Source organism: Melozone crissalis, unplaced genomic scaffold, assembly GCF_028551555.1.
Source record: "Melozone crissalis strain CALT ecotype California unplaced genomic scaffold, PUWL_Pcris_2 ptg000110l_1, whole genome shotgun sequence".
Classification (NCBI taxonomy): domain Eukaryota; kingdom Metazoa; phylum Chordata; class Aves; order Passeriformes; family Passerellidae; genus Melozone; species Melozone crissalis.
In genome coordinates this window covers 2,447,464-2,473,108 of record NW_026535887.1, presented here as the reverse complement: position 1 = coordinate 2,473,108, position 25,645 = coordinate 2,447,464, and the positions used below count along the sequence as shown (strand labels likewise).

Sequence of the window (25,645 nt, the reverse complement as noted above, 5' to 3'; positions counted from 1 at the left end):
TTATTCAATGGAAAAGGGACTAGCAGGTCATTGGGCCCAAATTGTGTGTTTGGCTTCAAAAGCTGTGAGGGGCTTACAAAATGTAAAGGGAATCAAAATCTGTGAGACAGGAGGTCAGGCTGGGCAGTCCCTTCAACCTTTGAAACCTCTCGCTGAAACACTTTAATTAAGAAGGAAAAATAAAAGAAAAAATAGATGATAAAATGCGATATTTTGGCAGTACCTGGGTGTTTCAGGTCCTACTCTGACGCCTTCTGAGCTGCAAAAGCAGGGCTAGAGGAAGAAAATACCCAGCCTGGTAGCCTTTGTCCCTTCCCTGCTGGGAGCAACCTCTCCAGGGATGGGACAAGAGATGGTTGGAAAGATGCATGGACAAAAGGGAGTGGAGTTAATCCTTCCCTGGGACCAGCAGTGATGGTGGCAGTGGGGATTGGGGGTGGCAGGAGGTCATGGGAGGGAGACAAAGACATCACAAGACCTCAGTTCTCACAGGAAGCCAGAAGGAAACACAGTCCAAAACCAGAGAGATCAATGAGATTCAGGGAGTTTAACTTACTGCAGAAGATCTCCTGTTGTCCAATTGAAACGTATTAACCTTATTTCAAGGTACCTCATCCCCACAGCCTGCCTGATTTGCTGATTGCTGGGAAATCCTGCAAGGCATGAAGGGGTACAGGGAGAGGGAAAGGCCATAGGGGATGTGGACCAGGATGTGGACAGGGATTGCTCCAGGCTGAGCTCTGGAGCAAACCATCCCCATCCCCATCCCCATCCCCATCCCCATGCCCATCCCCATCCCTCTGCCTGCCAGCGCTGCATGTGTGTTCCTGCAGGAGGACAGGTGTAGACACATTTCTCTTCACAGAGAAAAGCAAAGCACAACTTCCCAAGAATGTTTCTGGGTTTCACATTCTCTGAACCTCAGAGGAAGGAAAAACAATTCTTATCTCATTTGCTGTGCCTGTGTTTGTGCAAAAGTGGAATGCAATATGGAGATGGTTTACCCAAAGTGGTGGCGTTTGGTTTCCTTGGGCTATCAGGGCCAAGTGTGTTGTCACAGACATGTTTTATGAAAAATCCTTTCCTTAGGATTTTTCCTCCTGAGAAGCTGAGGCACCTCAGGAACAAAATGTAAACAATGGTTATCTGCTGCTGTGGAATGCAACAGGTGCATCTTTGATTGGCTCATGTGGTTGTTTCTAATTAATGGCCAATCACAGTCAGCTGGCTCAGACTATCTGTCCGAGACACAAGCCTTTGTTATTCATTCTTTCTTTTTCTATTCTTAGCTAGCCTTCTAATGAAATCCTTTCTTCTATTATTTTAGTATAGTTTTGATATAATATATATCATAAAATAATAAATCAGCATTCTGAAACATGGAGTCAGATCCTCATCTCTTCCCTCATCCTCAGACCCCTGCAATCACCCTCACAGTGTGTAGCCCCACATTTCTCTTCACAGAGAAATGCAAAGCACAATTCTTCCTAAGAACATTCTTATTTCATTTGCTGTGCCTGTGTTTGTGCCAAAGTAGAATGCAATATGGAGATGGTTTACCCACAGTGATGGTGTTTTGTTTCCTTGGCCTGTCAGGGCCAGGTGTGTGTGTGAGTTGGGACTGTTGGTGACAGTCACGAGATTCTGTGCAGTGTGTGCAGAGTTGAGTGCTTGGCAGATTCAGCTTAGATGTAATGAAATATAATGAAATATAATATAGACTAATATAATATAATAAAGTAATTAATTAACCTTCTGATAAGACGGAGTCCTCCTCATCATTCCGTCTTCATCGGGGGCGAAAAATATCCACTATAGACCGGCACCAGGGGAAGGGAACAGGGAGGGTGGCACCTCCATCCAGCCATTCTGAGCTGTGTAAGGAGCCTGACGGGTTGTTCCTTTCCTCCTGCAGCTCACCAGGGTGCCCGTGGAGTCCTGCAGCCAGCACGAGACCTGCAGCGAGTGCCTGGGCTCGGGAGACCCGCACTGCGGATGGTGCGTCCTCCACAACACGTGAGTACCTCTGGGCTCTGCCGCCACCCCAGCCCTGCCTGTCCCACCTCCTGCCCTCACAGAAACACAGCTGAGGCCTGCAGAGGCTGCCTAGAGCAGAGGCTACTCAGGAAAACAGTAGTTTTCTTCATTAAGTAGGGATTTAAGTGGTTACATGAAGGTAATACATATACCTGAAATCATCTTTCATGAAAAAACCCAACTTACTCGGTAGCAAAGCCATATCCTGCAAAATGAAGTGAGCAGTGGCATTATTAAAACCTAAGAAAACAGTGATGTTTGGGTGATGATCCAACCCTCTAAGATGATAATCTTAACCCTTGATTCTAGTGCAAACTCTATAATGGAAATATTTCAAAACTAACAGGTTCAGGGTGTTCAATGTAACAGTTTTCTTAGGACCAAAATGTGCTTGCTTACCTCACTGCATCATCTATTGCCATTGTGAGGAAAAAAGTGAGTACATTTCCTTTTTCTTATGTTTTGCACTTAGCAGCACACCGTACATGGTTTATTTTCAACAGTCTGAATAATCACTCAACTTAATCCAGATTATTTATCTACTTTCCTGCATAGGGATTTCCTGTTAAAGGAATAAAATAGGGATTTATTAAAAGGTCTTCAAAGGATACATCTTGGGCTGTGCAAGAGCCTGGCTGTGGCTACACCAAAGATGAACTCTGAGTCATGAGTTTTCACAATTTTGCAAGTTTTGTTCCATTTCCATTTTGGGGTTAATTGTCCAATTCCAGCTCCAGGTTATGCAGCCCCATCCTCACAGACTGCTCTCCTCAATTTGCTGTTGTTTGCACTTTTTGGGCCTGAAGCTGCAATAGTGTCCTTGGTTTTTAGGCTGGAAAAGGATTGTTCTGTCTGACTGAGCTGTGAGGAGAACTTGAAGTTAAGAATTGAAGTTATATGAATTTAAGAGTTACACACCAATGCAGAATCTGGAAAATATGAAAGCTAAAACTTAAGGCATCAAGGTAGAGAGGCAAAATGATGTCTCAGTCCCTGTCTGAGCCAAGAAACTCCAAAAAAGTCTCTGGGATTTGCTGGGGAGTGACTTCCAGGGTTTTTTTGGAAGGGTTTTTTTGGAAGACTCAGAGAAAGAAGGGTGGCAAAGGCTGGACAGAGCTTCTCCACCAATTGGTTGGTGTTTTGAATTCAGCACTCCAGCAGCTCTTCTCTGGGTCACATTTTCCTGGTGGTTCCCATTCCATTCGAGGGAATTTGACTCCGGCCATCAGCCCTTGTCTCAGCACCTCCTGATTTCCAGTGATGACCTGAACCTCTCTTCTTTTGGACTTGTCATTATCTCTATCGCCCTTAGAGAGGAATCCATGGGGGTCCACTCCAAGGGGTCCACTCCAAAGTAGTTTTCATTGGTACCTTATGGTTTAACAGGTCAGGCAGGGGCCTCATTCCACTCTCCCATCATTTTGCTGTACTGGTTTATCCACTGTCTCACAAGGAATATTGGGTCCAGGTGTCCTCAATACTGGGATATCAGTTATTGGGATATCAGTTCATTGGGTTATCAATTATTGGGATATCAGTTCATTGGGATATCAATTCACTCTTGTTTTTCTTTAAGCCTTTTAATGATGCCATTGATCTTGAAGCTGCCTCTCTGCAGCCTTTCCCTGAGTGATCTCCTGCCAAAGCCCTGCAGAGGGAGGTGTCAGCTTGGCTGAGCTCCTGGCCGTGAGAGGCAGGGAAGTCTCCTTTGCCAAGCCCCTCTGAGCACAGACAGGGGCTGGGAAGGGCTGGGATCTGTCCAGCCCAGGTTTCCAGCTGAGAGTGGCTCTGCAGGATGCTGTCACTCCAAGGCTCACGGTGTCCTTGGCAGCCTTGGAGGATTTTTCTGGTGCTCTTGTTGGTCTTCACCCTCTGAGCTCACCTGAATGGTTCCTGTTGAGTTGTAAACTCTCCAGGTGGAGACAGGGATCCAGTTGATGTGATAGACTTTGCTACTTCTCCTTGCTGGAACAGAAGGGAACGAACCTGGACCATATTCCAGCCTTCTGTCAGTGCTCTGAATGCTCTGCTTCTGTCAGCTTGTGTGACCCCCATCCAAAACCATGGCAGTCTGCCTGATTTCAAATCAGATCTGAGGGATCCATCCCAAAACATGCCCAAAAATGGGGCTCATTCTCTGGAATTGTTCAAGAGAACCTTGGCAAACCAGTCTTGAATTGTGGTGTGTCACTACAGAGCGCGACACAGTACAATAATACACAACTCCATCAGAAGGGTGAAAAAGAGAGATTTATTAAACCAACATAGCTTTTATAGTTCTTCCAGATATTGACACCCATCTAACACATATACAGTGCCCATTGGCCATAAAAGAGAAACAAAGTTCTCAGTAGACAACCAGAGAGCCACGTCACTCTGTGAGCCAGTGAGAATCCAAATCTCCCAACTTTCTCTCCTTCCTCTGTTCTCCAGGCTAATGACCTTGGTGTTCCTTCAGGAGACATATAGGGCTTCTCCTTATCTTCAGGAGGCCCTTGCTAGCTCACAGGGACAGCACAGAATGTCTTTCCCACAGGTCTTCACCCTCTGAGCTCACCTGAATTCTTCCTGTTGAGTTGTAAACTCTCCAGGTGGAGACAGGGATCCAGTTGATGTGATAGACTTTGCTGCCTCTCCTTACTGGAACAGAAGGGAACAAACCTGGACCATATTCCAGCCTTCTGTCAGTTCTCTGAATGCTCTGCTTCTGTCAGCTTGTGTGACCCCCATCCAAAACCACGGCAGTCTGCCTGATTTCAAATCAGATCTGGGGGATCCATCCCAAAACATGCCCAAAAATGGGGCTCATTCTCTGGAATTGTTCAAGAGAACCTTGGCAAACCAGTCCTGAATTGTGGTGTGGTGGGTAAGAGCCCAGAAAACTTTCATCCTGCTGAGCTGAGGATATTTCCATTTGACACAGAGCTTTATAGTGTGTTCCCACCCCGTCTCACCCTGCATCCATCCTCCAGTGTGCTTGCTGTCAGTGAAGGGACAGCACAGAGATGTGAAAGCAGCACAGAAAGGCATGAATTTGTCCACTGGTTGTACCACAGAAATGCTGGATATTTCATCTCCTTGCATCCAGGGTCAGTGGCAACAAAGAGTCAAAACTTGCAACAATAAATCCCCAAAAGAGAGAGAAGGGGCACAGACAATGCAGAGTGAGGAGTGCTGGAAATGAAATGGAGAGTGATGGGTGGGGCTGGCAGATTGAATTTGGTTAAAAACATCTCTGTGCAGGCTCAGTCCTTGAGGGAGAAGTGAGGCTGGAGTCTGGACTGGCTGATGGCAGTGTGCCCTCCTCCCTCTGGCCACTTAACCTCTGATTCCTTATCTGGAAAAGAGAAACTCCTCTTGTTTATGTACCTCACAGCAGGGTCACTCAGATTGACTCCCTGAGGGGTTTTCTTGAAGCACTTTTAAGGCAAATGTTATCAAATCCCACTTCAAGTCTGTTGCTTCCCTCTCAGTTAAGGAATCTGATTTTCAGTCCTAGTTTGAGAGGGTTTTCAGGGCAGCCCCAGGTGCTCCTTTCTGAGTCTCAGCTTCCTCATCCTTTTGGGCAGCCCTGAGAGCAAAGGAGCCAATTACATCCCACTCCACAAGTTTTGGCTGTACAGGATATTCAGGCTAAGGACACTGGAATACTGAGTCTCTAATTAGAAATTTTTGCACATCAGAACCCCTCAAGCCTCATTAACAGACTTTTCCTCCAGTGGGATACGCCATCAACAACTCCTGCACGAGGATCCCTGGGGAAAAATGCCATAAACATTTCCCATCCTGGCTGCCAACCCTCTCAGTCAGGAATCCCAGGGGATTCCCAGTGCAGGGCTGGATCCAGTGATGTGGAAGGCACGGAGGAGGCAGCTGGGCTGTGCTGGAGCTGGGGTACAGCAGGGCTGGGAGACAAATTATTGGGCAAAGTCACGCTGTTTCCTCATCCTCCTCCAGTATAAACCATCAAGAGGAGCAGAAGTGGAATGGGAGACAGGTGAAAACTGCCCAGTGGGTTACAGCAGGGTGCTTTTGTCTCTCCCATGCACACTTCTGTCACTACAGAACATGAAATAAAACTACATCTACACTGGAACTTTTAAGGTAAAAAGAAGGGAAGTATATTGTCACAGACATCTTTTATGAAAAATCCTTTCCTTAGGATTTTTTCCTCCTGAGAAGCCTCAGGAACAAAATGCAAACAATGGTTATCTGCTGCTGTGGAATGCAACAGGTGCATCTGTGATTGGTCTCATGTGGTTGTTTCTAATTAATGGCCAATCAGTCAGCTGGCTTGGACTCTCTGTCCAAGCCACAAGCCTTTGTTATCATTCTTTCTTTTTCTATTCTTAGCTGGCCTTCTGATGAAATCCTTTCTTCTATTCTTTTACTATAGTTTAATATAATATATATCATAAAATAATAAATCAGCCTTCTGAAACATGGAGTCAGATCCTCGTCTCTTCCCTCATCCTTGGACCCCTGTGAACACGGTCATAGTTTATTTTTTGATTTTAACATTTATAGATTTTCAAAAGTGACAGTGGATTGGAGGATGAAAGTGCTACTTCTTTAATAATACTGGACAAACCAACAGTTTATTAAACTTTTCTTCTTCTAGAGAAGAACGTAAAACAATAATTATTTACATTAAAATGTATGAGAAAGTTTATTACAAGAATGTAAACATCAGAAAGTTTAGAAGAACAGGGTGACACACCTCTCTTATTTTGGGATATTCCCTACAAGGGCTGATGCAGCTCCCCTTCCCCAGACCCCCATTTCCAGCTCTCCTCAGCTCCCTCTCCCCATCCAGGTTTTCCCAGCAGAGCTGGGCTCTCTGTGCCCAGGGCAGCGCGCCAGGGCTCAGGAATTGATTTCCACAGCTCTGCTGTCCTAACCTTACACTGAGAAACTCGAGTCCTCTGAGAGAGAGGCAGAGACAGACAGACCCACAGACAGCAGAGAGGGGGGAGCATTGATTGGCTGCTGCCCCGAGGAGAGGAGTGATACAGAGCAGGTTAACCTGAGCTTTTCATCTCTGTATCTTTACCCCCATCTTGTCCCCCCTCCTTTTCCCAGCCCTGCTCCCTCCCGGGCTCTCTCCGGCCTCTTTAGGTGGTGATGAATCATTTACTTGGTGTAAATTGAAATTGTGGCTCTCGCTGGCTGGGGTGGGAGCAGTGGGGATGGAGCAGAGCTGGCACCGGGTGCCTGCTGCAAGGTCACGGCAATGTCAGCAGCCTGGATGGGCACTGCACAGAGGGCTGGGAGAAAAGGGAAGTTTTCTGCAAGCCTGAAATGAATTCAGCAGCTTCCTCCTGTGTCAGAGGCAGTGCTGCCCAAAGATGTCACCCAAATCTGACTACACAATCCCCTGGCAAGTCACTCCTGCCTCACCCATACCCAAGCTGTAACCACCCCTCTTCCTTCTTTCCCATCCATAGTTCAAACTCTTTATCCCCAGAGCACAGGTAAACCCTTCAGCTACTTAAAGAGCTCTCCTTAGTTGGATATTTGGAAGGAATCCTTCCCTGTGAGGATGGGCAAGCCCTGGCACAGGGTGCCCAGAGAAGCTGTGGCTGCCCCTGGATCCCTGGAAGTGCCCAAGGCCGGGCTGGATGGGGCTTGGAGCAACCTGGGACAGTGGAAGCTGTCCCTGCCCATGGCTGAGGGTGGAACTGGATGATTTTGAGATTCCCTTCCAACCAAACCATTCCAGGTTTATTCTATGTACATTCCCTGGTCCATCTGCATGTGGTCACCACGCAGCTTTTCAACCCTGCACAGCATCCCTGGGTTGTGCTTATCACCCCAGACTGGAAATTTGGGGCAGAAAAGCAGCATCCCCATAGAGAAGGGCAACATTTTATTAGAGGGAAATCCCCTGCTGGGTGCAAAGGGACCTGACTATCACAGGCATCTTCTATGAAAAATCCTTTCCTTAGGATTTTTCCTCCTGAGAAGCTGAAAAGCCTCAGGAACAAAATGTAAACATTGATTATCTGCTGCTGTGGAATGCAACAGGTGCATCTGGGATTGGCCCATGTTTGTTGTTTCTAATTATTGGCCAATCACAGTCCAGCTGTCTTGGACTCTGTCTGAAACAGAAGCCTTTGTAATCATTCTTTCTTTTTCTATTCTTAGCCAGCCTTCTGATGAAATCCTTTCTTCTATTCTTTTAGTATAGTTTTAATATAATATATATAATAAAATAATAAATCAGCCTTCTGAAACATGGAGTCAGATCCTCCTCTCTTCCCTCATCCTGAGACCCCTGTGAACACTGTCACACCTTTCCCAGGCTCTGCTGTGTCAGTGACACCCCTGGATTTGGGCTTTGCTGCCTCATTTCATCCCATGCAGCATCCATCCAATTCCAGGAGGATTAGCTGAGCACACACAAGCTGTCCTCCAGGAGGATGCAGCCCCAGGCAGGAGCCTCCTCCTGCTCTGGAATCTGCCCTTGCAGGTCTGGGGACTCCTTGCCTGGCAGGTCATTAATTGCAATCAGAGAGGGAAACAGTCCCATTTTCTGGGAGAACTTTTGATATTTCAAAACTTTTTTTTTTCCCCTCCAGCTCGCAGTGGCCAATTATTTTTTTAATAAGAAATGTTCTTGAAAGCTGTTCTGGAAGGGGCTGATTCCATTTAGTAATTGGAGAATGATTCATTTAGACTTTGGAAGTCCTTGTTTTGGGGTTTGATTTCAGTTTTAAGCAAATTGCTTGAGATTTCAAAATAAAAAGTCATTCTGAAAGGAAGCATTATTACTTTTTAATTTTATTTTTTTCCATTAGAATGAAACATTTGGGCATCTGTGATTTCTTTCTCCCCCAGAAACCTTTACCAGCCCTTGAGACTGAGCAAAGCAGTCAACAAGAGCTGTTGGTTTAGAGAAGCTGACATTTGCTGTGGAGGGAAGAGGGATTGTTTAGGCATCTCCAGTCTGTCCTGCCTGGAGATATCTGAGCCAGGAGCTGGCTCTGCTCCCTGCACTCCTCTGCTCAGCTCTGAGGAGCTGCTCGTGTCCTCTGTGTGTCCTTCTGGCACCCAGAGCCTCCCAAAGGCACCCAAGCTGGTTCTGTTGGCTTTGCAGAGCATGTGCCAGCAGATCCTGCTGCTCCTGAGCCTTGGGAATGGGAGCCAGTGGCCTCCTGAAGGCATCCTCGCCCCATGGAAGAAGCTGTGACATAAATCTCTCATATCTGGGCCACCTTCCTGGATCCCTTTGGCTCTGGGTTAGTCAAGGGATGGCCAAAATCTCCCACACACAATTCCTCAGGTTGAGCTTGTCTGGATTAACTATTAATTTTTTGGATCCTGTTATGAGACACCTCAGAAGTCACTGTGATGCCTTGAGAAGGCTGAGCTAGAGCAAAGGCTGGGCAGAGTTCCAGAATAAAGCAGGGATTCATTCACAGAATCTCCTCCATGCCTGCACCTTGGGCAGCATCAGAGCCCAGCCAGGGCTGCACCCAAGATGAACCAAAATGGCCCCAAAATGCACGAGCGCTCCAGGGGTCTCTCCCTGGGATCAGTTCTGCTCCATTTGCACCTTGCAGTTCATTGTCCCATTCCAGCTTCAGCCCAGGCACTCCCACCCTGCTTGTTTTTCTCTCTGCAGCCCATGGGGTTTGTGCTCCTGGGCTGAGATTTGGCTCATTTGTTGTGGTATTTGCTGGGTCCCCAGGAAGAAGGAGAAAATGATGAATCTGACTCCATGTTCTCAGAAGGCTAATTTATTATTTTATGATCCATATTATATTAAAGAATGCTATAGTAAACTATACTAAAGAATAGAGAAAGGATACAGACAGAAGGCTAAAAGATAATAATGAAAACTCGTGACTCCTTCCAGAGTCCTGACACAGCTTGGCACTGATTGGACATTAATTAAAACAATTCACATGAAACCAATGAAACAATCAGCTGTTGGATAAACAATCTCCAACCACATTCCAAAGCAGCAAAACACAGGAGAAGCAAATGAGATAATATTGTTTTCCTTTTTCTCTGAGGCTTCTCAGCTTCCCAGGAGAAGAATCCTGGGAAAAGGGATTTTTCAGAAAATATGACAGTGACAATTTGCCCATCTGGAGCAGGAATTGTTTTGTCTCCCTGCTCTGTGCACAGAGCTCACCATCCCATATTATGAAGCTTAGGCCCACACACTAAAGCAGCTCAGAATCTTAAAAATATAAAGCTAAACTCTGAGGCTCAATAGGAGAAATTTTTTTGTTTCCCAACATAAACCAGCCCTGTCCAGAGGGGTTTGATGCCATTCTCTGGCACAGACACCCACCCTGGTGTCCAGGACTGCCCTCTACATCCTCCTGCCCTCCACCTCTTCCCATCCACCACAGCCCCTTGTGAGGACAACTCATCCACCCTGAAACTACAGCTCTCCTTTCTAACATGCCATGAAGGGGGAAAAAAAGCCATTTAAACAAGTTGTTTTCCAGTGATCACAGTGGAGGGGGAGGGAGGTTTGTTATCCACGCTCAGACTCACTGCCAGACCAGGAGGAAAAAAAGGGAAAAGTTCCAAAGTGCAGCTCGTGGTGCCTGGGCTCAGCAGGTAACCTGATGCACTGCCTCTGGCAGAGCTCATTGATTGACCCTGGCTTTAACTTTCTTGGTCAAAGTCTTCTGAACCACCAGAGAGTCTCAGGTAACCCCAGCTGCCTACACAGGCTGCAATAAGACCTTTCTTGAGGGGTCTTTTTCTTGTTTGACTTTCTGCTGTCTGAAAGCCTATGACTCTTTCAGGCTCAGGGGTTTTGTTATTTCTTTTTTTTCCCCTTTTTTCCCTCCTTGTTTTTGTCTCACAGTTTTTTCCTCCAGTGCTGCTTCCAGAAAGGGATGTGTGGGTCAGGCTGCAGGGACTCAGTAGGGCAGGAGGTTGGAATATCACTCCTGAGTTTTAACAGTGAGAAAAAAGGGATTTCCTGACTCTTGCAGGGGTTTGTGATCCTATAAACCCTCAGCTGTCCCTGCCTGGTACTCCCCACTCTGTTTTTTCCCAAGGTGCAGACTGGAGTCCCTCCAATAAGGCAGAAATTTGTGGGTGCTTTGCACTTGCCTGAAATGATGGAAAAGTCATAGAATTAGGGAATATCCCAAGCTGGAAGGGACCCATATTGTCACAGACATGTTTTATGAAAAATTCTTTCCTTAGGATTTTTCCTCCTGAGAAGCTGAAAAGCCTCAGGAACAAATTGTAAATAATGATTATCTGCTGAATATCTGTGGAATGCAACAGGTGCATCTGGGATTGGTCTCATGTGGTTGTTTCTAATTAATGGCCAATCACAGTCAGCTGGCTCGGACTCTCTGTCTGAGCCACAAGCTTTTGTTATCATTCTTTCTTTTTCTATTCTTAGCTAGCCTTCTGATGAAATCCTTCCTTCTATTCTTTTAGTATAGTTTTAATATAATATATATCATAAAATAATAAATCAGCCTTCTGAAACATGGAGTCAGATCCTCATCACTTCCCTCTTCCTCAAACCCCTGTGAACACCATCACACCATATGGATCAAAGTCCAACTCCTGGCCCTGCACAGAACGGCCCCAAAAGTCCCACTAGGAGCCTGAGAGCACTGTCCAAACTCTTCCTAAGCTCTGGCAGGGCTGGTGCCATCACCACATTCCTGGGGAGCCTGTTGCACTGCCTGACCACCCCCTGGTTGGTGCCACTTTTATAGGAAAATCTTTCTCCTTTCCTGCCCCAACACGCCCCCATTCGAAACCCCCAAAATTCTACTTTTTCACCCTGTGACAAATTCACTGTCACTCTACTCAAACTCTTGTGGCTTGTAACTCCTCACACAAAGTTGGGAATTGTTTCCATGGGCTAAAATCAAAGGCACAGGGGTTTGTGACTCTGTGCCAAGGTCTCTGAGCCCCCTGCCAGGGTCTGGAATCACCCAGGGCAGACAGAGGAATGTCCTGGGACAGTTATGGGAACTGGAGCTGGTGTTTCAGAGGGAACCAGAACAGGGGGACATCAAAGCACCCTGCCTCAGCCCAGGGAATCTCTGATCTGCCTGCTGAGGTACAGCAAAAATACCCATCTTTTCACACCTTTGGACAAGGAAATAGCCCCAAATGGGACAGCTCTGCAATGGCCTTTTGAAATGAGATCCCCAGGGAGGAGGACGAGGGAATTCTCAGCACTGGGAGCATGGCTATTCATGGTGATAAAGCCCTGGGTGAATCAGAGGCTCCTGGGAATCCTGTTTCTCTGCAGATAACACTGCATAAACCCCTCTGAGCAGATCCCCAGCCCTGGAGTGTCGCCACATTTCTCTTCACAGAGGAAAGCAAGGCACAACTTCCCAAGAATATTTCTGAGATTCTCTGAACCTCAGAGAAAGGAAAAACAGTTCTTATCTCATTTGCCTGTGTTTGTTCACAAGTGGAGGAAAAGGCTGACCTCTCATTGTCAGTTCAAAGTGCTGGAAAGCCACGAATCAGCCTCAGCCTAAGTGGTTCAATTAAGGGCTGTGGCCAGGGCATTCCAGGAGTTTTCTTAATATTGTTTGATAACTATCAATAGATTTCTAATAGTTAATTGTGACGGTGTTCACAGGGGTCTCAGGTTGAGGGAAAAGTTGAGGATCTGACTCCATATTTCAGAAGGCTGATTTATTATTTTATTATATATATTATATTAAAGCAATACTAAAAGAATAGAAGAAAGGATTTCATCAGAAGGCTGGCTAAGAATAGAATATGAAGGAATGATAACAAAGGCTTGGTTCTCGGACAGAGAGTCTGAGCCAGCTGACTGTGATTGGCCATTAATTAGAAACAACCACATGAGACCAATCCCAGATGCACCTGTTGCATTCCACAGCAGCAGATAATCATTGTTTGCATTTTGTTCCTGAGGCATCTCAGCTTCTCAGGAGGAAAAATCCTAAGGAAAGGATTTTTCATGAAAGATGTCTGCGACATTTATTAGTGACCTTTTTTTTTCTTTATATCAGAACCTTTCTCTGAGGTTCAGAGAACATGAACCCCAAAAATTTCTTGGGAAGCTGTGCCTTGCTTTTCTCTATGAAGAGAAATGTGGCGACACCAGAGAACTGACCCGTGGCAGCATCCCTTCCCTCCATGCCATCGTGTCCCTTTTGGGAGCACTTTTCCTGCCCTGGTGAGCCAGGCAGTGCAGGGCAGAGCTGTGCCCTTCACAGGTTGATTATCTTTGTGGCTGTACCTGCCTGAGGCAACTCAGGGACGGCACTGGGCACTGTGGGCCATAAGACGCAGGCGTGTGGTAAATGTGTTTTGATAACAACCTTTCCTTTGATTAGCTTATTTTGCTGGAGGGCAGTGGGGAAGGGTGGGAAGATAATTAGTTTGTGCAGAGGGTTCCAGCAGAAGCTTTCTCCTCCTGCAGCCCTGTGAGTTTGGTGTCCTACTTGGGATTTGTCTCCGTCACAGGAACGTGGGCAGCTCGGGTTTAGCGTTGCGGAAAGTTCAGCCCCTTCATGGGAAGGTTTCTGGGTGAAATATCAACATATCCCACAGGAGACATCCAGGGAGGGAACAGGGGCAGGGGAAAGCTGCATGGCCACCCCAAGCAGCTTTAAAAATCTAAAAATCACCGGACATGAGATGAAAAGGAGGAAAGGAGTATTCCCTGACTGGAATCACAATGTGGATATTGGCAGAGCCAGAAGGGAGATTCAGACCTCTAGAAGCAGCAAAATAACAATAATTCAGGTGCTTAAACACAGATAGAACGGAAATATAAGGAGACTTTGAATTATAGGTGGTTTTATGTAGACAAAGAACTTGATTCAGAAGCTCATACCTGCTGTGCTGCAACTGGGGAATCTCAGGTGTGAGACATTCACCTGGGGCTGACAAATATGGCACAGAGTCTACTTTTCCTCTTCAGGATAAGATGGGGTCCTGAGGACATCTCAAGTGATTTTAGAGCTCTGCATGTTGGCAACACAATAGAGCCTAACCCCAGTTTGGGATGTTCTCCCCTCTCAAATTCTCAGAATGGACAAAATTCCGTGGTTTTTTGCAATGTGACCCCTCTCACTCCTCCCGTGAATTTTCAAGTCTTGCAGTGCCCTAATTTGCAATGGAGCAGGGCTAGGCTTTGCTGCACTCAGTGAGTGTGGCACTCAGTGAGTGTCAGGGAATATGGATGGTTCAGGGAGCTGGGCTGTTTGTAAGGGATCTCTCTCTTTTTAGGGAATCTGTTTTGCTGTCAGGTGCTCCCTGGTGTTTCTGCAGCCAATGACCTGCCAATGGTCAGGAGGGAAAATGGCACATGAAACCAGGCTGGGGAGGTAGGGAGGCATAGCCTTGTGCTGCCACTGCTGCCTCTGACATTTCATCAGCCTCCACCCATGACAAGTCTCAGAAGGGAATGGAGCAGAGGAGGATCAGGGAGAAATCCCTCCTAAAGAAAAGCACAGCAAACCTTTAAGGTGTGTCTTTGTCCAGCCTCAGTCTCTCCATGGATCTGCTCACACTCCTGCCCATAAATTCAGGCCATCAGAGAACCATTTGTGTGGGAAGGACCCTTCAAAAATCATCCCATTCCATGCCCTGACATGGCAGGGACACCTTCCACTATCCCAGGGTGCTCCAAGCCCTGTCCAAACTGACCTTGGACACTGCCAGGAATCCAGGGGCAGCCACAGCTGCTCTGGGAATTCTACTCCAGCCCCTTCCCACCCTCCCAGCCAGGAATTCCTTCCCAAGATCTTCTGCTGTACAATCCCACACTCAGTGACCTGCCAACCAATCTCTCCTTGTGCCACCAGCACAGCCCCTAAATCTCCCCATTGCTCCCACATCCCCTGCACTCCATCCCACAAGCAGAGCTGCAGAGGTAGATGCTTTCCCTTTGACTTCTGTACCAGGTAAATAATAATAATAATAATAATAATAATAATAATAATAATAATAATAATAATAATAGCAACAACAACAACAACAACCTTTTGGATACAAGAACTGGGTATTTTTGGAACCGACTCTGCAGGGCAATGGTGACAGCATGAAGCCTGCCAGAGTTCAGGCAGAATTTGGGCCACACTCTCATGCCCAGGGTGGGATTTTTGGGCTGTTCTGTGCAGGGCCAGGAGATGGATTTTTAGGGTGTTCTGGAGATGATCCTTGTGGGTCCCTTCCAACTGAGGATTCCCTTCCAAGCAGAGCTGTGGTTCCAGAGGGAGGTTCTGAGATTCACAGGAGCTTTTTGGGATTGAAGCTGATTCTCTCATCCTGCTCTGGGGCTTTGTTTTGTGGGGGATCCTCCTCAGAGTCCTTTTCTTCCTAACCCCAGCAACAACTGCATTTCTTTTGCTTGGTGAGTGGCTCTGAGCAACTCATTGTCCTGTTTCCTTGAACATCTTCTCTTCCATTGCCTCCAACTTCAGATATGGATGCAAGAAACCATGATATTCAAAGAAAACGTGGTTTTTTCTGCAGGGAAGGCCAAATTCCCAGTGAAGAACAGAAATATTGGCTCTGAATTTCTCCTGCCACTGCTTCCTTGTGTGCTGTAGGGACATGGGGCAGCCCCAGAGCAAACAGCTTGGCTGTTTCTTGCAGAAAAGCATCCACCTGGTAATGGAAGGACGAGCAGGTTTCTTTACATTTCCCTCCATCATCTTCCCTGCCTGGGAAGTTTCAGCAGCAATTAGCCCATCTTTTTGTGGCAAAAAAAAAAAGAGGATAAAGAGGAATCTGAGGAAAAGTTGAGATAAATATTCTGAGGAGGATGGGAAATGCTGGGAAAGGGTGGAGGAGCTGGAGGATGATCCTACCTAGCCTGGATAAAGGGATTTGGGAGGTCAGGGAAGTAGGAATTGCTGTGGGCTGAAGAACTGAGTCACTGTTGTAAGACAAGATCTGGGACAGGTTCTGGCTGCAGAAAACACGTCCTGAAGCCCTTGGAACACTGAGAAAGGAACATCAGCATGATCCACTGATCACAGGGTTTTCCTTAGGCAAGAGAGAGCAGAATTAATTTCCTTGCTCTGCCGTGGTACCTTGTATGAATCTGGACAAATGACTGAGGATGGCATTTATCTCATCTGCTCCTTGGTTTCCTGTCTCTGCACACAGTGGAGACAAGGACATTTCTGAGCACATTCCTCCTAACCCTGAGCTGTTGAAGGCAGTGGAATAATTGCCCTCTGGAAGTGCCAGTTTCTTTTAGTAGCCATTGAGGAACCTTAAAGGACAATTTCAAACAATGCCTGACTTAAAATGACTCCAATCCTTAATTTCCTTGTGTTTTAGCCCCTTGTTTGTAGGACAGGAGCAGCTCATGAGTGGGTGTGAGATGCTAAGGCTTAAAGTATTTTGGACAAGGGGTGGATTGCAGAAGTCCTGTCAGGAGCTGGATGTGATGACTGCAGTAAAATACATATATATATTTATTTATTTATATATATTTATATTTATATATTTTATATATATTTATATATGTTTATATATTTATATATTTATATAAATATATATTTATATATAATACATTATATATTTATATGTATATATAAAAAAGACTATATATATAATGTATTTTATATATATAAGAATTTTATAGATTTATTTATATATAATGTATTATATATAATACATTATATATATAAAATACATTCTATATATTTATAAATAAATACATTACATATATAACATATATAATATAGATATGTATATATAAAATGCATAAATATCTATAAATGCAGTAAAATATATAAATATATATAAATAGAAAGCACATATAAAGCACAAAAATAATAATTTTATCTCACAAGTGTGTGAGTAGGTTGTGAGTTTGTGTAATTAGAGCAGAAGGAGCCTTGGCAGACATGACAAGGTGCAAACACACGTGCAATTCCTTGATTATCCCAGTGATCCCCCTTCTGTCAGAGCAGGGGTGGCAGCAGAAGGGTTAAGGCAGGCAGGGATGAAGCAAACACTCCCCATGCCTTGCTTTCCCTCCCATATCTCATTCCCAGTGCCTCCTGCCCCTCTGCCCCAGGCAGTGGAGGAGATCTGCATTTTAATTGAGACATGTGAAGAAAATAACCTCAATCTAACTCAGCCTAACTTCCCATGCCTGGAAGGCTTCTCCTTTGCTAGCTTGGTGAATATTTTGGGGTGAGGGTGGCTTAGAGCCCCATCCAACCTGACCTTGGATATTCCCAAGGATCCAGGGACAGCCACAGCTTCTCTGGGCAGCCTCTGCCAGTATTTTACCACCATTAATGTAAAAAAATCTTTTTATATCTCACCTAAATTGACCCAGCATTAAATGAAAACCAGTATTGATGAGGACCCTGGATTAGTGGGACCCCTGTATTAATGAGTCTCCTTTATTAAGGAAACGTCAATCTAATGGCACAGAGCTGAGGTGAGGAGATGACCACAACAAAACCAAGTTCCTTTTGTCCTTCAGACCCAAACCCCCACCACAAAGAGGTTTTGCCTGTAGATTTTCTCAGCTGTAGCTGAGGGACAGGAGCCCCCCTGTGTGCCATTCACATTCTCTGAAAAATCCCTTTGCCCAGGATTTTTCTCCTGGGAAGCTGAGACGCCTCAGAGAAAAGGAAAACAATATTATCTCATTTGCTTCTCCTGTGTTTTGCTGCTTTGGAATGTGGTTGGAGTTTGTTTATCCAACAGGTGATTGTTTCATTGGATTCTGCTGTGAGTTGTTTTCACTCTTTGGCCAATTGGGGCCAAGCTGTGTCAGGGCTCTGGAGAGAGTCACAAGTTTTAATTATTATCTTTTTTAGCATTCTGTAAGTATCCTTTCTGTATTCTTTAGTATAGTTTAGTTTTCTTTAATAATATATTTAATAATGATTTTATTTTTATATATTTATATTTATTTATGTTTACATATTTTACATAATAATATATTTAATAATTATATAATAATATATTTAATAATTATATATTTCATATGAAAATATAAATATTTTATATTTATATAAATATATAATGTTTTATATAATATATATTATTTATTTTATAAATATATAAAAGTAAATACTAATACTACTACTACCAATAATAATAATAATAGTAAGTTATAAGGTAATAAATTAACCTTCTAAATACATGGAGTCAGTCAGATTCATCATTCCAGCAAATACAATACCCTTAGACCTTGTGCCTCCCCATGGATGGGAACAGGCAGCCAGACACGTCCTGCCCCCAACACCACTTTGGAAGGGCTGCCAGCCAGCCCTGCCAGGGAGCACAGGGTGATTTTGTGCAGGGCAAGAGGGCAGGGATTCAGTTCAGATAACACTTGCCTGCTTTGTCTGCTTTCTCAGAGCTTGCCTGGCCTGATAAGGTGTTATCAGAGCAGAGCATCTCTGAGATGTGGCAGGGCCAGAGGTGCCTTTTCTGCAGGTGGCCCTGGCCCTTTTCCACCCAGCACCTCTGAAGAGGCAGCCAGTTAATAACAGGAGAAGGAGGATAGTGTTGGGATGCTTGCCAGGAGCTTTAGCTCTGTGCTTTTCTCAGGGAGAAGAGAAAATGCAAACATGGATACAAGCAAATCAACCTGATCCCTTCCTCATCCTCACCCAGCTCCAGCCCTGCAAACAACTCACAAATAACTTTCAGTGTATGATTAGCCAAGAAAGCAGAAGCAGAAATGATTTCTCCATCTTGAGGCTATTGCCTATTTCCAGAAAATTTTCTGAATTTTGGAGTACCTCTGGGCAGGGTCTCAGTGTACCTGGACCTGTGTGGTGGAGAGTTAAATTTTACCAAATTGTAGGGCAACAGTAAGTCTGTGTTCTTTGTTCCCCTCTCTGCTTTTAAGGACATAAAAAAAAATCCTGACCTGAATAATTCCCTCCTGGGTTTATCTGGTAGAAGATAATAGATTTAGAGAATCCTAGGATGGTTTGGGTGGAAAGGGACCTAAAAGATTATCCAGTGCCACCCACTGCCATGGGCAGGGACATTTTCCACTATCCCAGGGTGCTCCAAGCCCTGTCCAACCTGACCTTGGACATTCCAGGGATCCAGGGGCATCTGGATCAGGATCATAAAGGGCTGATGAGAAAGGAAGGGGAGTGGACCCACAGCATAAACTCATTTGTCCAATTGACAAAATATCATTTGATGGCCTCTTGAGCTGTTGAGGAGCACATCAGTCCTATTATTGAGTGTTATATTTGATCTGCTATTGATTGGGGTGAGCTGGAGAGGACAGCCTTCCCCACTTCCCCCATCCCCAAATTTAAAAATAAAATAAGTAAATGCTTTGACTTTTTCATTCTGCCTGGATGTTTAGGGAATTTACTGCTAATAAAAAAAAAACAAACCAAAAACCAAACAAGAAAAACCTCAACCCTTAAGCGTGAAAACATGAGTAGAATGAATTACAGCAAAATCAATTAATACTAACAGTATCTATTAAATATTGCACTCTGGAGCTTTGCAGGAGTACATTGCTGCTCTGATATGATCATGACATCATTAACATTATATAAAGAATCAAAAAATCAATAGCTTGCTGGAGCCCAAAATTAAGGCCAAGCAGTGTGTTATAGCATATCTTTAAAAATCTGAAATAGCAACTTGTCTCTGTCATGTACAACCCATTTGCAGATGAAACATCTCTCCCAAAGTGGATGGGAATTTGTCTGGCCTGCCTGCCGCTCCTGCAGCTGCCCCTTTGGGATACTTGGCATGAAGTTATCTCACATTTTCCAATACAAATGGAGGAGGAAAACTGAGCAGGGTTACATTGGAGTAACCCTGAAGGAGAAAATCTGAGCAGGGTTACATTGGAGTAATCCTGGAGCAGAAAATCTGAGCAGGGTTACACTGGAATAACCCTGGAGGAGAAAATCTGATCAAGGTTATATTGGCACAACCCTGGAGGAGAAAATCTGGTCCAGGGTTACACTGGCACAACCCTGGAGCAGAAAATCTGGTCCAGGTTACATTGGAGTAATCCTGGAGGAGAAAATCTGATCAGACCTACATTGACATAAACCTGGAGGTGAAAATCTGATCAGGATTACATTGGTGTAATCCTGGAGCAGAAAATCTGTTCAAGGGTACATTGGTGTAACCCTGGAGGGGTCCAGAGCAGGCCCAGGGTCACTGCACTGCTGGACAGACTGACAGATCTCTGTAGGGTGGGAACATGGACCAAGTGCCTTCTCCTGCTGCCTTGGTTTGTATTTTATAGTGTTCATATCAAGGAGGTTCTTTTCCCTGGTTTACCAGGTTAGGACACTTCAACTCTTTGTTTGCACTGGGGAAAAAAACCCAAACCACAAATAGAGATAGGAGATGCTTTCAGGTGGGCTGGGAGAGATGTTTGGGCAAGAAGAGGCTGGTGTGGGTCTGCCAGAATCATAAAATGGTTTGGGTTGGAAGGAGCTTCAAAGACCACTTCCTTCCACCCTCTGCCATGGACAGAGACACCTTCCACTGTCCCAGGTTGCTCCAAGCCCCATCCAACTTGGCCTTGGACAATTCCAGGGATCCAGGGGCAGCCACAGCTTCTCTAGACACCCTGGGCCCACCCTCACAATAAAGAATTTTTTCCTACTCTCCAACCTAAATCTGCCCTCTCTCAGTTTAAAGCCATTAACTGGTGACAGGAGAATATCTCTGCACATTTCTGAGGGCAATCAGAGAGGCTCCAGTGGGAGGAATCCTGTGGTGTTGGGCCACATAACAATATATTTACAGCAGGAATTAAAACAACTCCATAGAATATTATTAGGCACTGGAAGACAATTCCTAATGCTGCAAATTTATTAGGATGGAGTTTGGCTTGGGCCACCTATGGCTCCTTCAAACAATTCCTGGACGTGTTTGGGCATTAAAAGGATCAGGGAGGGTTTCCAGGAGGTGTTTTGGAAGTTAATAGAGTTCAGTAATGTGGCTGTGATCAGACCATGTCATTTTCCCCCAGAATTAGGGAATATTTCCTGGTATTGTTCAGTGCACTAATGGGATGTTGCCACAGCTCCCAGTTGCAGGGGGACAGTAGGAGGAAAATCCTGAAGGAAAGACTCACACTGTTGAGATAACAGGCTAAAAATCAATGTGTTTATGGAGACATTTTCTCAAATGCAAAGCCAGGGACAGAGAAAATGTTTCAGTGCATTAGTTAAGAAAACAGTAGAGTAGGAAAGAGAAAACAGAGAGTAAGAAAAATTTGGGAGGAATAAGGAAACCTTTTCAAAGAATGGGAACTGACAGAGGAAGCAAGATATTTGTTGCCAGTTAAATAAAAATTAGGCAGGGAAGAGGTTTTAAAGGTTGAAACTCATTGTCTAAAGGTGAAGTCATAACATGCCTTTATCCTTGGAAGGCAATTGGATTGGAACTTGATAAAATTCAGGTTAAAGCATCAAAAATCAATGCCAATGAATGTCCCTTTTAATCAAGGCACGTGAGAATAGGCAATCAGACAGAATTAAATATATACTTGCTCCTGTGCACAGACTGCTTTAAATGAAGATGCTAATGGGATACACAGCCTGAAACCTCGATAAAGGGAAGCTCATTTATGGCATAAATCACCCAGGAACAATAGAGGAGGCCAAAATGATAAAGGAAGGGCTTCCGTGTTAAAGAAAATGTAAAATCAAAGAAAGAAAATAAGGTCAATGTGCGCACGAGTGACAAGGTCTCCCCAGGGAAGGGCAGGGTGTTAAGGCTGCTTTATTGACCACTTGAAGGCTGTGACAGTGACAGTGACACGCTGAGAGAAATGCAGGAGGTTGGGAGGGCAGAGAATGTGGTAATGAGAGGCTTCAAGTGGCCGCGGTACCGAGCAAATGTCACAACGCTCGGAGCTCCTACCTGTGAACCCAGGAAAAGAGACACAATTGTGGATTTATTCTTGATTTGCTCCCAGGATGTGCTGCAGGACACAGATATGCAGTGCATTGCTCTGAAAGGGCGACCACATGGTGCTCAAATCATGTAGAGGCAGAGTAAAATAAATAAATAAAAATTAGCAGAGTTCAACTTCAAAGTGGAGACAACGTAAAATTGAGTAGCTTGTTAAAAGGAGCAGATAGGGTAAAAAAAAAAAAAAAAGGTGCATTGCCTCACAGTATCCTGCATAAAAACATCATGTAACAGGCTTGTGAAGTTATATGAGCTGTGAAAAAAGACCTAAAGATAGTAAAAGTGAATGAAAAAAGAATTAAAATACCTGCTTAAATGGCAAAGTCAAGAGACATTATTTAAAATTAGAAGTTGCACTCAATAAAAGATAAAAACAAAGAATAAAAAGATCACTGAGTCTGGGGTGTGAATTGCAAAACAATCATCAGGCAGCCCACATAGGAAACACATTGCTGACCTCATAAAAATAACCGATTAAAATTTAACGAGGTTCCCCCGGAAGTTTACTTTCCAAAGGGCACAAGCTGTGTGAAGTGGCTGAGGCCTCAGCAAAAAAATGCTTTTACAGCATAAAAGTGATGTTCACTGTAAGATCTTGGGAAACTCTGGTGTGAAATTGCCACGTTATTAAATCTGCTCTACACCTCATTGCCTATTCTGGCCTTGATGGAAGAATGAAAGGTGGAAAACATATATATATTTGTGGGTTTTTTTAAATGAAACTCGTGAATGGTTCAAGATCTGGAATTTGAAACCATGAAATTTGAATCCAGCTTTAGCTGCCCCATCCCTGGAAGTGTTCCAGGTCAGACTGGATGGGGTTGGGAGCAACCTGGGATAGTGGAAGGAAACCATGGCAGAGGGACTGGAATTAGATCATCTTTGAGATCCCTTCCAAGCCACCATTCTGGGATTCTATGATTCTGTGGAATATTTTTATTCCCATTAATTTGGTTGAGCCATGATTAAGAATAGATGAAATAAAAAAAGAAGCACATGACACACTGGGGGAGGGCAGTGGGTGTCACGAGTCAATTATTGCTCTTTAAATAAATCAAAGCCCATGTGATAGGGATGATGTGGTTAATACAAAGGAATTTATGCTTTTCCCATAGCTAGGAACCTCAACAATGCTGTCATGGGACAGGAAGATGAGTCCTCTGATAGATCAGCAGCCAGTTCAAAGGTGGGAAATAAAGACCATGAATAAAGGGTTGTGGTGGAGGGAGGGAGACTCTGAGAGGGTCCCATGGGAATGTCTGCTGAGGGTGTTTGGTGTATTTATAAATGGGCTAAAAATGGGTGAAGAATGAAGTAGAAAAGGTAATTGGTGCTAGAGAGGGTTTTTCAGAGGTACACAAGGAGAGATTGTGTGACTTGGCAATTTTCATCTTAAAAGAGAGATGACTGAGAGGGCCACAATAGATCCAGACAATCAGGAGGGCAATGAAGACAGGGAAGAAGGGATGATTACTGCCCATTTCTCATAACACAAGATCTGGGGAACTTTATATGAGCTTATCAAGCGGAATATTAAAACAAACAGAAGAAAGGATATTTTCATACAGTGTATCATTCATCTGTGCAGCACTGAGAGGCACATTATGGAGACCAGCAACACAACTGGCTGGAAAGCAATTAGACAAATTAATGAAAGAAAGATCTGTTGAGAGCTGTTCAATACAATGACATCAGTGCAGGCTCCAGGGCAGGCAGTCCCTTGCCAGTGCTGGCTGGAAGCTGGGAGGTTAAACCAGGAGAATTTTCACTTTATTATCTTTGTTTTGTCATTTTTTTCCTGCCATTGGAGCGGGAGAATGAATGAAGGGTTCTATGGATGTTTGGGCTGAGCTGTTGCAGCCATTTCTGCTTTTCTGCATTTTCAAGACCCTCTGAAATGAAATTTTGCACATGAAAACCCCCTGATCTGTGTCCTCAGCTCTCTGAGTCTCTCTTCTGCCTCCACCCAGGTCTGTGTGTGTGTCACTGAAAACTGGCACTGTCACTCCTCACATGTAAGGATTTCTCCTCGGAATTAAATTATTAAATATCTTTAGAGCTCTCTGAGTCTCTCTCCTGCTTCCACCCAGGTCCGTGTGTGTGTGTGTCACTGCAAACTGGCACTGTCACTCCTCACATGTAAGGATTTCTCCTCTAAATTTTGGGGGTTTTGGGCCTAGGGAAGGAATTAGGGCTGGAATTGATAGCCTGGGCCTGGCTGAGCATTCCAGTTCATCCCTGTCCTCCTTGGCAAGGCCATGGGCAGAAATCTCTGATTCTTTCCTTGAAACACCCATGAAATCAGAAGGAACAATTCAAGGCTATGACAGAAGCACAAAAAATACTATTTGTACCTCAGGGGCTGTGTGAGACCAGAGAGTGGCACATTCCTGGGTGGGAATAGGAATTAATACTTCTCACAAAGTTCTGGACCAACTGTTGCTTCCTCAGAGCAGCTCCAACAAATCCCTCCATGGGTGCTGCACATGCTTTAATTAGATATTGAATCAGTGACTAATAATGAGACCCCTCCATGAATGTGTCCTTGCCAGTCCAGCCCCCAGCACTGACCCAGAGCCGCTGATGCAGAGCCTGATGAGCACCTTGGCCTTGCCCATCCAGCCAGGAGGAGTCTGGACACTCTTTGCAGACATGGAGCCACCAAACTGCTCTTCCCCATGCCCAGCACTCCTTGGAGGTGCCCCTGGCTCTGCTCTTGGCAGCAGCTCTGGCTCTTTGGAGTGATGTTTGGCCATTTCCCTGTGGCATTTCCCTGCAGCAGAGGCTTCTCTCCCATTCAGCCACCCCGTGCTCCTGCTCCCAAACTGCGTCTCAGCAGCTGTGGATTTTGCTGGCTCACAGTCCAGACTGAATTGTGTTTGATTAGCTCAGTAAATCCAGGAAGGGGAAGCCAAGATTGTTGCAGAAGCCTTTCAGCAGCAGCAGCGGGGAGCCCAAATCCCCATTAAAACGTGTGCTCGGCTCATCTCCACTCTCTCATTTTTGCTGTGTCCCTCCATCCCCTCCTTTGTTTTCCTGCCTTTGATTGCAGCTGATGAAGTTTGGATCAGTGCTGTCGTGCTGGGTTCATTTTAAGTGGTCTTTTCCCTGCAGAATCCATCAGGATTCTTGGTTTCCATCTAAAACTTGAGGTTCCATGGGTGAGTGATATTTGTCCTGTGGATCTCAGGTTCCACAGCCTGAAAAATAAAAAAAAATATGACTAAAAGTTTTACTCCCCTCCAGCACAGGGGGGACATGTGCTGGATTTATGGATTCCCTTTGGACGTGTGATGGGGAATGCTTTAAGGGTGGATTTTGAAGGACAACTTTATCCGCTCATCTAAATGGTTCCAGCGTGAGGTGTGTCAATGTCACAGCCACCAGCTGGGCTAAAATTCAACCTGCCACTCACTGTGACAAGGTCGTGAGAGATAGCAGGGTGGAGAAATCCCTGAGCTGAGCTGCAGGAAGCCTTCAGGGAATTACTGCATGGATCTTGCTGGACCTCAGACTTAATGGCAGATTTGAGAAAACCCCGAATGTGGATGTCTGGTGAGATCTGTGCCCACTGTGAGCTCTGGGATGAGCTGATGAGCTCCTATTCTGGTCAGACTGGGAATAAAGGAAGAGTTATTTTAACAGGATCAGTTTTTTGAGCCTGAGAGGGATCTGACTTGCTGCTGCTGGCTCCTCTTTTCCAGCCACCTCC

General features: G+C 44.9%; 1 protein-coding gene across 1 annotated transcript in view; it reads left to right on the top strand.

Annotated features, from left to right (window-relative positions):
• PLXNA4 (plexin A4) overlaps window positions 1–25,645 on the top strand; it is a 502,367-nt gene that overhangs the window by 332,941 nt on the left and 143,781 nt on the right. The window contains exon 5 of the mRNA XM_054292393.1: window positions 1,916–2,016. Coding sequence (XP_054148368.1) covers window positions 1,916–2,016 — 101 coding nt within the window. The remainder of the gene's footprint in view (window positions 1–1,915; window positions 2,017–25,645) is intronic.